At 35.9% G+C, this 13,250-nt stretch overlaps 1 protein-coding gene across 1 annotated transcript in view; it reads left to right on the top strand.

Moving 5' to 3' along the window:
- Positions 1-8,261: 8,261 nt before the first annotated feature.
- The window catches only part of slc25a37 (solute carrier family 25 member 37), a 43,046-nt gene continuing 38,057 nt past the window's right edge, over positions 8,262-13,250 (top strand). Inside the window, exon 1 of the mRNA XM_065247669.1 lies at positions 8,262-8,567. Within this exon, the coding sequence (XP_065103741.1) occupies positions 8,376-8,567 (192 nt within the window). The 5' untranslated portion in view covers positions 8,262-8,375. The remainder of the gene's footprint in view (positions 8,568-13,250) is intronic.

Raw genomic sequence — 13,250 nt, 5'->3', positions numbered from 1 at the left:
AAAGTCAGGCCTGTAAACCAAAGGTCAGCAGGTCTCGCATGGCAGGCAGGTTGCAGGCACGTTTCCCCCGGGTGCTGCGAGTGATAGCTGCACACTGCTCCTTGTGTGGGTGTGTTCACTACTCACTGGGATGGGTTACATGAATAGGTCACAATTCAACACACTTGACAATAACCTTACTTTCACTTAAAACCTCTTCTGATGGACTAGGCCCTAGTTATATCAGAACATTGACGTTTAGTCATTTAGCAGACGCTTTTTTTCAAAAAGCAAAGCGATTTGTCAAACAAATGCAATAATATGTCGTATAAAATCACATTCAGCTAAAGTTGCCAGCAGCCATATCACCCTGTAGCCCAAGACAGCTTGCCCACTGAAGCTAAGCAGGGTTGAGCCTGGTCAGTACTTGGATGGGAGACCACCTGGGAAAAACCAGGTTGCTGCTGGTAGAGGTGTTAGTGAGACCAGCAGGGGGTGCTCACCCTGTGGTCTGTGTGGGTCCTAACACCCCAGTATAGTGACGGGGACACTATACTGTCAACAAGCACTGTCTTTCGGATGAGACGTTAAACCGAGGTCCTGACTCTCTGTGGTCATTAAAAATCCCAGGATGTCCTTCGAAAAAGAGTAGGGGTGTGCCCCGGCATCCTGGCCAAACTTGCCCATTGGCCTACTAATCATCCCTCATACTAACTGGCTATGTCACTCTATCTCCTCTCCACTAGTAAGCTGGTGTGTGGTGGGCGTTCTGGCGCAATATGGCTGCCGTCGCATCATCCAGGTGGATGCTGCACATTGGTGGTGGTTGAGGAGATTCCCCCGTTCATATGTAAAGCGCTTTGAGTACTGAGAAAAGCGCTATATAAATGTAAGGTATTATTAAAACCTCTTCTGATGGACTAGGCCCTAGTTATATCAGAACATTGACGTTTAGTCATTTAGCAGACGCTTTTTTTTTTCAAAAAGCAAAGCGATTTGTCAAACAAATGCAATAATATGTCGTATAAAATCACATTCAGCTAAAGTTTTCACCGATCATTTAACCTGAATTTTGAAAATATCTCTGTGTTTGGAATTTATTATTATTAGTATGGTCAAAATAAATAAAAAATATCTGCAGCATAAAACCTAAACCTGTGAGTCTCTGCTGGAATCATTGCATTTACATTTAGGTATTTAGCAGACGCTTCATCCCAAACCACTTACAACAGTGAGGAAAACAACGGTAAGTTACGGTTCATCTTAGAAGGGCATTTTAGCATTTTACTTTTAGCATAAAAGTCTCAACCGTTGTTGTATATAAACGTAAAAAATAAAAGTAAACTATAATTAAGAGTTTATTTAATATGACAAATATGAAATATAATATAAATACAAATATACATCGAGTAAAACATAGCGTTCATGTGACGCAAAACACTTACCTCAGATCTCGTTAACATAAAGTAAATGTGCGACTTTAAACTTTATAATAATGAGACACTTTGATGCTGTATTGATTTATGGTTTGAAGCGCGTTTATCCAAGTGTAAGATGGCGACAGGTAAAGAAGCAGGTGTTTGTTTGTGGCTGAGAGGAATAGGTGTGTTCGAGTTCATCCAGGGCTGCGTTCAGCCCCGACAAAACGTTGCACAACGTTTATTAAACTGAAACGGTGATGCATTGAACACCCTGTTGTGATGACGCAAGAGTTGCAACTACGGTAGCTGAGAGGCCATTCTTTGTGTTCTTTTTTAAATGTTTCTAAAGCCTGATGAAATCGTTATAAATGTGTGTTTAATACTGTAAAATACCCTAGATGTTACAATCACTGACCTTGCTGTCCAAAATGAAAGACAACATTCCAACTTGAACCCATTGAGAGAGCTGTCTCTTTACTATTGCGTGGTTTTATACATCTTGCCGCTGATTGGGCTGACATTTCTGACACACCCACCAAACAAGAGAAAACGCTTCTAAAACCTGTTGCATTCCGTTGCACACCGTTTCCAGGAAACATGTCGTTCAACCCGGAAACCGTAGCAAAACGTTGCGCACCGGTGTGAGATTGAACATGCCCCAGAGGTTTGCAGATCGATCGGCTTATGACATTTAAATAACGCGAGAGCGACTTAAACACATAAACAACAGATGCTCTCGCGATACTTATGTCAATCGCCTGTCTGCCAGCACAGCCCTGCATGAAATTGAAATCACCTTGGTCGAATTTAAAAATGTGTTTTGGGGGAAGGGAACAGTCGCTTTACATTAAGAGAAAAGTACGTTTCCATTCGCCAAGTGTAATTTAATCGGCCACAGTATGAGACACAATTGCGCACAATTATTTACACATCAAGAGCTCTGAGAGAATCACCTGATTGAGCCTTCTCCTGCGTTCACGACATATCTCGAAGCTGTTCTCGCCTTCGGACTATGAATTATGCATTTCTACAGCATCAGTAACAACGGCAAAATATATAAAATACATTCCTGTATTTGGTCCAAATGTTTTAGTGGGCGTGAAGATCACAAGCGTTCACCCGATGGGAAATAAGCAAAATGTCAATTCAAATAGTGGCAGCAATTTGCACCAAAACATTACTTCAAATAAAATGAGTTTTTCTCTAAATAAAATGAACACTCTGAAATGAACATTTGCTGAAGATTATTATCTACACTTATCTGAAACTTTCAGAAGCAGAATTCTTTGCACCTTTAAAAAAACTCTTCATTTTCTGCATGCTGCTTTATGAAAGTTTATTGTTATAGTCCCTTAATAAGCAGCACAATTAATTTTGTTTCTAATTATGTGATAAAAGCAGTTGCAGATGTTTTACAAAATACATAACAATGTTTGCACCAATGAAATGTGCAACACTTTCCGTTTTACTACCAAAATAATATGTAATATGATTATCCATTAATTAACAATTAAACCTTTCTGTGACAAACCACAAGGTTGGTAAAAGTCTCATAAGCTGTGACCACACTTGTGGTCTTGGCCAATTGAGAGCATACGCAACAGAAGGCATGTCCCAAATGGCACACTCTCCGGACTTATGGAGTTTCTCAGAGTCCACACTTTGATTACATCATGTAGCGCTCTTGACACAAGTCCATGAGGAAGCACATGAGTCGTATTTTGGGACAGACTCAAGCGTCACATAACAAAAACATACATAATTTTGGCATAGGACATGGTAAGCAAATTGGGGCGCAGGACCCGTCTGTAAGCTATAACAAAGAGGGAACCAAAGATCTTCAATATTAACAATATTAATCTTTTACCCTGGCTGTGAATACATTTAAGTAAAATATTTTTTTTTTTAAATTTGCTAACAATGCTAACATTAAAAAACAAGGGTTGTCCACATATGGCATCTATTTGTAAATTCAAAGGAAATATCTGTTAAGCAATGGCATTTTACACCAAAACTTACACCAGAACTTAGACCAAAAGATACCAGTGACATGTAAATACACTGTGATCCTTTTTTCATAAGTCATATGATCATTTACAAAAGATGAGTCACCATCATCAAATACTTTTCTGATGCACGCTCTTTATTTGGTCCCATTCCAATAAAAGCAGCTGAAAGATATCTTGAAAACCAAACACATTTTCTTAATTTTTTCCATAAAGACAATTGTGGATGCACCTTTCTTTTCTTCCTTAACCAACTATGAGTCAGCATTCTTATGTGATAAAGATACCAGAAAAGTTACCAGACACGTTTTATCAGAATGACTTTCTATTACACAATCATAATGTGCTTAATCATGCTGTGAACACAAGTGTCCTGTACAAGTGTGCCACAGATTCATATTTTCACATTTGCTGTCAATAATTTTAATAAAATGGGAGACACATAATAGCACTTTCAATGTGAAATTGAATGGAATTGAATTTTACACAGCCCTATGGCAACCCACAGTTTGTTACACAAAAAGAAAAGCTGTTTTTAATCTTATCTTTTTGCAAAATATCAGTTTTCATAGTTTATGGCAAATGAAAAATCAGGAGAAGACACTATGACCCACTCATTATTTTTTAGAGATGACAGATGCACCGATATCAACTTCCACCGATAGCCGATTATTCAGACTGATATCGGCCGATACCCATAGTTTGATGGTAATATTAACCTGTATTAACTAAATTCTGAGAATTACATTTTTTGAAGGGTATTCATTCTTATAATAACTATTAATATTAAACATTAAACTAGTGATGTTTCTTTACATTGTCTATACAAAGCACAAACTCACTGCATTTTCGTGTTCTCCTTTGATTGACAAGATATATTTTGAAAAATAGCGTGAAAAATAGCTTTTATTGTCCGATTATTGGCCGATATTTTGCAGTGGCGGCCAGTGACTTCTTTTTTCGAGGGCGTTCACAACATGTATGTAGCCCGTCATGTGTGTGATTCGTAATTTCAAAATATGTGTTCTGCGTGTCGAGTGATCTTGTGCATCACGTGTTTTTTCAAAATAAGGGCCTGCTGCAGACGCGTCTAAAGGGTTTATGATAAAAGAGACGCTCGCGTTTCCCAGATACTTAAATAATCTCATGCGTAATCAGAGTTTACTGTTATGAATGGTGTGTCTTGTGTGTATTTTGTGAACATGAGCGTCTCTTTTATCATAAACGGTTTTGACGCGTGTGCAGCAGGCACTTATTTTGACTAAACACGTAATGCACATTGTTCACATGACGCCACAAACACATATTTTGACAACAGAAGCAACGCACATGTCAACTCCGAAACACATATTTTGAATTTGCGCCCCTCAGATGAGCATTCACGAGCCGCCACTGATAAACTGGTGCATCTCTAAGGCAAACATATAAAGATTTGTTGTTTCAACTTAAAAAAGTAAGTGTTCATTTTGCTTTCAAATTTTAATTGACATTTATGACAATATGATTTGACCGTTTTTGAATTAACTAGGCTAATATTTTTAAGCTGATTTAACCTAAAATTTTAAGGCAGCACAAACACTTTTACCTTTATATATTAAAACAACAAATCGTTTTTTAGTGTATGGTCCTGCTCAATTGTTTCCCAATAGTGTAATATGTGCTTTACTACAATTTCTCTAGAACTTTGAGTAAACTTGGATGTAAAATATGACAATTTCAAAACAACTGAGATTGTATGTTTAACTGATGAATGAAAAACTACTGCCAATAGAAATTTTTTATATTAATGCATGTATTAAATAACTGTTAAAGTAAAAGTTATAATAATTGTGCTTCGAATGGTTATTCATTTAAATACAGCTATTATTTTAATTAATCATTTAATACTGTTGTTTTCATATGGCCATTGATGGGTGAGGCTGGGTTAAGATTCACTTATCATGCATATGTAGAGATACAATACTTATTTTCTCTATCATATTGAAATACTAATTTGTCACTTTCATGACATACAGTGGTCTGATAGTGACAAGTATTTCTGTCAAAAAGCATAATGATGAGTGAGTGGTAAAACTGTAACAACAACCTTTATTTAGATCTAATTATCTCTAATTATATATAAATATATTCTCTGGAAGGTAAATATTCCAGAACCTAATGTAGCCTACTTCCTTCCAATAAAACAAGTTATGTAAACTTTAAGCAAGTTCATGGAACTTATACAAAAGTGTAAATGCATTCCTGTGTGCATTTAGGATGTGTACATGTCTAGTTTTGAAATTAATTATTGAAAGTCCAAAAATGTTTAAAATGTAATTGTAATCACAATATCTGATTTAAGATGGGGTGTAAATAACATGATCAGTATATCAATAATTCTCCTGTAATGCATGTATGCTTTTAAAATAGTTAGTGAATACAAGTAAACTATTTTAAGTGTTAAAGTATTTGTTATTTATGGGCTAATTTAATAACTCTGTCTACGAACGTGTTACTTTGTGACGACATCTCAGTCCTTATTTGAGAGAGCATTATAAAGAGTCATTGCATAGCATCAAAATTCATTTAAGCATCTCTAAGTGAAATTTCAACTATATACAATAAATGCAACATCGCCTAATTGATGGATTTAGCATATTTTTAAACAGCAGTGTACAATATTTTAATGTTGTGTAAGGCATACACAAGCCACATACTGTACACATAATCTTGTTCTCTGCTTTTAACGCTATGTCTCGTGTTAAAATGCACTGCTTGTCTGGCCGAATCATTTGATTTGCTCACATGGGGTGTGATGAGGATTAACAGAGGTCAAATATGGTAATAACTGTGTAACTATAATGCCCCTTAAGGCTGCTCAGATGTCAGCAGAAATATAACAAATGCATTTAATGCCTTTATTTGCATCTTTTGACTAAAACTCTGAAAAGGGAGTGTGGGAGAATATTAAGATGGATGCTGAACTATCTTTTCTGTATGCTTTAAATAAACTCATTCTGACGTGCAAAGCAGCACAAAAGGATCTGCAGTTTTGAAATGTTTTATATGTTTGAATGCATGCAGGGTGTGGTTAGGGAGTCATCTGGTGAAAGCAAGATTTTCTGTCATACGTTGCACGATAAAGTGAAGACTTGTGAATTGATCTTAAGATCTATTCTAAGAAACACCACACCTAAATTATCATGCTCCTGCAGATGTATAAGGCCTAAAACATCTATAGTATGCAAAGGATCACAATAACTAAACACCCTAATACAGAATACTTATATATAAACCTAGGTTTGTTTGCATTTGTTGTTCTATTCATTAGTTATATCTGTACTTCTGTCTATTCTTGCTGTATTATTTCAAATGTGCAATGTCAATGTGCATTATTGTTATCACTTTACTAAGCTATAATCACTTCATTTCAATCTATACCCCTGTTTACTTTGCTGCGAAGCACAAATAAGTAATATAATCATTTGCTCACTTTATTGAGCTACCCACACGGCAAAAAAAACAAAAATTTATTTGGGCAAAAATATGTTTTTAATATATTCTAAATACATTTTGTAGAAAGAAAAGCATAATTAAACATATTTTTTGAATTTGAAAATATATTTAGTTTTAACATTGATATATTAACATATATTTCAAAATGTATTTCAGGGGCAACAAATACATTTCTAATTTTACAACCCATACAGTAAAAAATATATTTTCCCAGGCCAAAAAAATAATAAATATAGTTTGTATAAACTTTAAGTATAAAATGTATAAGTATATATAAAATATAAATGTATAAGTATATTTTTTGTAGTTGTTTTTGTTATGTTTATGTTTTGTTATGTTTTTAATTGTTATATTTTTGTTTTACATTTTTGTATATTTTTAAATATAATATAAAATGTTATTTTGAAAATATATATTTTTGCCATATGGATATATTTTGTACTTACATATACATTTATGTATACTTAATTTATGCTCATTTTATAGTCTCATTTTTTTTTTATTTGTTATCAGTCAGGAGGGTATTCCAGAAAGCTGGCTATGGAACATACTATGTTTGAAATTTTAAAATGTCTTTATGTATCCCCCTTGTGCGCGCATTAACTCTCGGTTACCAGTAGGAAGTTAATTGAACTTTTGATTCTCTTATCAGGTGTTTTAGAACCAACCTGGGTTTTGATCAGCGTTAGCAGGTTTTGTTTTAATTAACCGACAGTTCAGAGTTTTGCTGATGGTAAGTTAAACCCGCTTTCTGGAATACACCCCAGGAGCAGCACTCCCAATTTCGTTGTATCCAAAGCTGTACAATAGGCTTATTCGACTTCAAGCGGCGTTGCAAGAACTGACAGGAGGATGACGTCAAGGTGCCGCGAGAGCGTTTGAGAAATCATACGGAGAAGTGTCATTTCGTATTGCTCTCGCGGTAATTTGACGTCATCCGCCTTTCAGTTATGGTGGCGCTGCATGAAGTCGAACAAGCCTAATGACAATAAAGGATTTTATTATTATTTATTTACTATAAGTGTACCTTGTTGTACCAGTTTGTATGTATTTTTATGTTTGTGTATCTGGCTGAGGTGAATTAAATGTTAAATTTTAGTGTTAAATCAGAAGGAGAGCATAATTATAATAACAAAGTTTTGGGTACTTGAATAAATAAATAAATCAGAATAATAGACTTAATAAACATAAACTTTTTGAAATTTTAGTATCAGTACTAGTTGGTAAAATTCCAGACACCAAAAACTTTTCTCATTTCAGCGTCACCATGCTTGTTTCTAATTGGTCACGTCAGTTTTAAGCCCCGCCCTCACTCACCGCCTGGCGCAGGACCGCCGCGTCATGGTGACGTCACGTCGTCGCTGAAATGACGCTAACGACGGCAGTAGGTATGTGTTCGCTCGTGCTGTCGTTTCATAACGCCGCGAATCAGCCGTGCGTTTAAACCCCTCGCGCCCAGCACCGCCCGTCACGCATGGAGTATCGCGCGGACCCGGTCATAGCGAGTCTGGAGATGTCAGAGGTGAAAAGCGACGGCGGATCGGCGGAAGGCGACGATGATTACGAGAGTTTACCCGCGCACGCGTCCTTGTACACGCACATGACAGCGGGCGCAGTGGCCGGGGTCCTGGAGCACACAGTCATGTACCCCGTGGATTCAGTCAAGGTAAGTCAAGACAACCAAACATCTTCTGTAAAGTGTCAAATGTGCTGTTTGCTTTCTGATCCAGCCTTATGCAACGTTGCCTTCTACCCTACTTGTATAAAAAGTTAGATAAACTTGCAAATTAAGTTTTTCACAAAACTCAAGTTACACAATCGGTCATTCATAATAAGTTTTGTAGTTTTCTTACAGCATGCTTCAGATGCAATAACACATGACCTAGTGTGTAACACATCAGACAGACTGCTCATTGACAGCTGACCCATAGGACCTTCTGGTCTGATCCTGACCTGTCTCACTAGATTTTAGGGTTTAAATTGTCATGAAGTACAAATAGCACAGTATTATAAGTTAATGAAATGACAAGACTGTCCTTACTCGTATTAGAATTGTTCAGAATTAAAACTTAACAACAAACCCATATCTTGTTTTCATAGCATGTTTTCATACACACAGCATTCTTGGTTGTAACATTATCTAAATATCTAAGCGTTTTATCTGAATAACATTGTACATGCTGATTATATAAATGCAGCTGGATTTGTTGTCCATAGTCATTTTTTTGTATTGTTAGGGTTGCAAACGTCGGAAAGTTTCCAGGAAAATTGTATGGGAACTTAATCTGGCCAATTTGGAAACTTAACAGGAATTTATGGGAATTATTTGCAAACTTACATATACTATATCATATGCAAACATTAATAAACATTTTGTTTGGCCATAAACAAATATGCAAGATAATACACATTTTAAATATGATCTCTTGACTGCTTTAATTGTAGAACTTGAATTGATTCTTTCATTGAGTAACACAAACAGATAATAAACATAATTATAGTTATTATAATAGTGCTAGCTTACATTTAGATATCTGATTTATTGGCTTGCTATTCATGAAATGATCTGTGCATGTTATGGAAGAATGCAAGTACATGCATGCATGCAGGGGGTGTGGCCTCAATGGCCTTACAGTAAGCAGTGTGCTGTGTGCATGTGAATGTGTAGGGTAGAAATTAAACTGAAATTGCATTAAATCTTGTTGTTTTAAATAAAATTATGCTGCAAGAACTACATTTAAGGTGCCTATTATAGGCCTTTTTTTAATTCTCACTTTATTATTAATTCCCATATATTCCAGTTAATTCCCATGGAAAGTTTCCAACCTTGAAAATTCCCAGAATTTTGCAACCCTGGTTGACGTTTTTTCACGATAATAAAAAATTGAAAAGAAGGGAGTGTTCAGACTTGATGTATACTTATTACAAGAATAGTCCAACCTTGAGTTAACTGGGGTTAAGGTGGTCAAGGCCGTAATAGTGATAGTTTATGGATAACCTTTTACTGGGGTTTAAGCAACATTGTATTAGCCCAAGAAACTACATTAACAACAACCAAAAATGCAATTCATGGTGAAAGTTTTCAACTCGGCATGTTTTTTTCTTGATCAAATTATTTATCAAAAGTTATGTGGCTTTAATCTTCTCTGTAGAGGAACAAAGGGTTATTTATGCTTTTTCTGTGTTATTTTATCTGAAGTGAAACGGTGGTCCCGTGATGTTGAATGGAAATGCCAGACCCGGGTGATTTTGTGTTCGAGCATCACTAATCTTAGGGCTAACCTCGCTCCAGGATTTAAAACAACACTTCATTCATTCATTCACTCACTCACACACACACACACAAGCTTGCCGGCTAGTTCACTGAACAAAACAGTCCTTTGGGTCCAATGCCCTATTGTTAGAAGTCTAGCTTTATCTTTTCTCATATCTGGTACTCATAGTTTGTTCTGGTGAGACAAAAGTCAAGTTTAGCATCAGGACTCTGTAAAGAAAGTTTATGTATTTGTGTAATGAAAGTGATTTGAAACTGTGCCAGATTGGTCTCTGCATCTGTTCTGTGAGACTTGCATAGGCTATTGTCACCGTTTCCTCAGCGGCTGCCAGATTTGCTCGTTCACCCGTCACCGTAGTGTTACGCGATTGAGAGACGCGTACTACGTGTCAGGAGAGCACATAGCTGCTGACATACTGATGCCTAAATTTACATTGAAAGGAAACAGGGTTATGTGTTTGTTTAGGTTTGACAGTGGAAGACACAGCTGGTTCAGAGACATATAGGAAGTTTTAATAGGATAAAAGTAAGGGATAATGTTTGTGAAGACTGTCAGAGTCGTTTTTTATTGAATGGGGAAAATATTAACCAATGAAATGATAGTCTGCTATTTCATGACATTCATTTAATATTCCACTGCATTATATATGTCCCACCCTACAGTTCACTCGCATTATAAAAATGAAATGTGTTACAATAATCATTCATGTTGTTTATTCATGAGCTACAGTAAAACGTTTGGTATTAGTCAATGTTTAGAGTTACTGAGTTAAGGTTTTCATTGTTTTCTTCAAACTTTCTCATTCAAGTCTGTTGAATACATTTATCTTTAATAACAAACTAAAACTAAACAGTACATGCAGATTAAAGCTAAAGTTTTATGTACGGTGTCGAAATTTGCATTGTTGTGTTGTGGCTGTAAATGTGTTTAAATGTTGAAATACATGTGTCGAAATTTACTTAGTACTGTGCAATAATTGGGAATTTCTAGTGAATGGGAAATTGTGGCCGGCTTGCCAACTGTTGCAGGTTTGTGTCACTTCCGAGAAACCCCTCTCCGTTTCAGGACACCTAGCCAATGCACTCAATGGGGTGGTTTCCCAGACAGGGATTAGCTTAAACCTGGACTAGGCCTTAGTTTAATTATGAAATATAACTAGTTTTAACAAACATGCCTGACTAAAAACATTACTTGCGTGCATTTTGAGGCTAAACAAACGGCCCTGATGTATTTTAAGATATGTCAGTGCCAGTTGTTTTCAGTTTGGACAGCTCTTACATTTAATTTAATCTAGGACTAGTCTAGGGAAACTGCCCCTATATGCTTTACTATAAGTGACCTTTATACTCACTCCTCACCTCCTTCTGGGATCATTCTCATACTCGTAGATAAAGGTTAGAGTGCATGCTTTTAACTAACGAAACCGGTTTGAAATGACTCCATTTTTAATTGGTCTTTTATTTATAATCCACCAAAGCACTACTTTCGTTTTTATGTACATAAAATTGACATTGCTGACCTTTTTAGTTATATTTCACATACCTAAATATTTTCTGCAGGCATAATCTTGTTCTGGAGTGGTGTATTTAACATTTTGATGCATTAGTAAGAGTAAGCGGTGATTCAGAGTAATGCAGCAATAGCAGAAGATTCAGAATAAAGCAATAGGATGAATGATGACATTTTTTTCTCAACAAATCACATTGACCTCATAGAAATTGAGTACAATAAACCAAAATGATATAAGAATGGCATTTCCATTAAACCACTTCTTAGGTCATACTATACAGATTACTTTTTTTTCTGTAAAAAGCTGTAATTATGTTATGAGCTGCTGTTACAGATTTATTTCTTATAGTATATACATGTGTGTTTGTGTGTTACTGTACATCATATTATTATAGTTTGAGATTAATATTGAAATTACGGTGATATACGATTATTCTGCTTTAGAGATTTACAGCTCTATCCAAATGCTTGGACCTAAGCTTGAATGAAATAACCAATAATCAGTTGGTAGAATGGACGGGTTGGGTTAGGGTAGTTGGATGGGCTAGGAAGATGTCCTAATCACACACATCCAGAAGGGTGTGGGAGTCTCTCGGGGTGTGACTATTTGAAGCTGATTAGCTGGCACAGACACACACACTGTATACGGACATTCCCGTCGTGTCCTGTTGCTGCAGACATGAACCATTTCAGTTCCTTTTCAAGTGTTTATTATATAGTGTTGCATTCAGTTTTACCCATGATAGTGAAAAGCTGTAAACTTTGCATTCTGTCATGATGGTGAAATTAAAGCATCGCTTTCAGTATTAGGGCTGCACGATTAATCTCATGCCATTCTCATGCCCATCTTGTGAGTCTCTTTGCATGTTTACTGTGTTGGTAGGTCATCTGTGGTAAACTCAAGCACCCTGGAAAGCCACTCAACCCGTTAAGCCAAAGCATACACAGAGACTGTGGATCACATGCTTGTTATTTGCATCTAATACCCATAAACAGGGTCTAAATTAACAATTGCCAAGCACCAAATGCGATTAAAAATCAGCACTGGCGACTCGAGTATACACTGTAAAAAAATGCATGTTTAATTTAATTGGTTATGCAAAATGTTCTATTTTACATTTTTGACTAGTATATAGTTGACATAACTTATAAACGAGATGAATTTATTTAACTTAATTTGTTATGTTAAAGTAAAACAAAAACTTATGTTGATTTTTTACAGTGTGTGAATCACCAGTTGGCTGGTGATATTTTTATAAATTCTTGGCAGAGCGTTAAGGGTGTTGTCAGCATTGGCAGGTGTGGCAAAAGGTTTAATCACTTAGATGTATTTTTTGTTAATAAACTTTTATTAAATAAATCAAATGTATGAACTATTCATTTGACACCTAGAAATGTGTTATGTCTATAGAGGGAACTGTGTTTTATCACACTGGAAGTGTAACCGTTTGAGGTTTGGAGTACCTTTATTCTTTTACCGGCTAAACCCTTTAGTACACACATGAATGTATTCTTGACAAGCGTATATTTGTAAAAATATTTGTTCTTTCCGATTGATGTTTTTA

This window comes from Paramisgurnus dabryanus, chromosome 11, assembly GCF_030506205.2.
Source record: "Paramisgurnus dabryanus chromosome 11, PD_genome_1.1, whole genome shotgun sequence".
NCBI classification, from domain to species: Eukaryota; Metazoa; Chordata; class Actinopteri; order Cypriniformes; family Cobitidae; genus Paramisgurnus; species Paramisgurnus dabryanus.
Note: the sequence above shows the minus strand (reverse complement) of the source record. Positions and strands in the feature narration are given on the sequence as shown.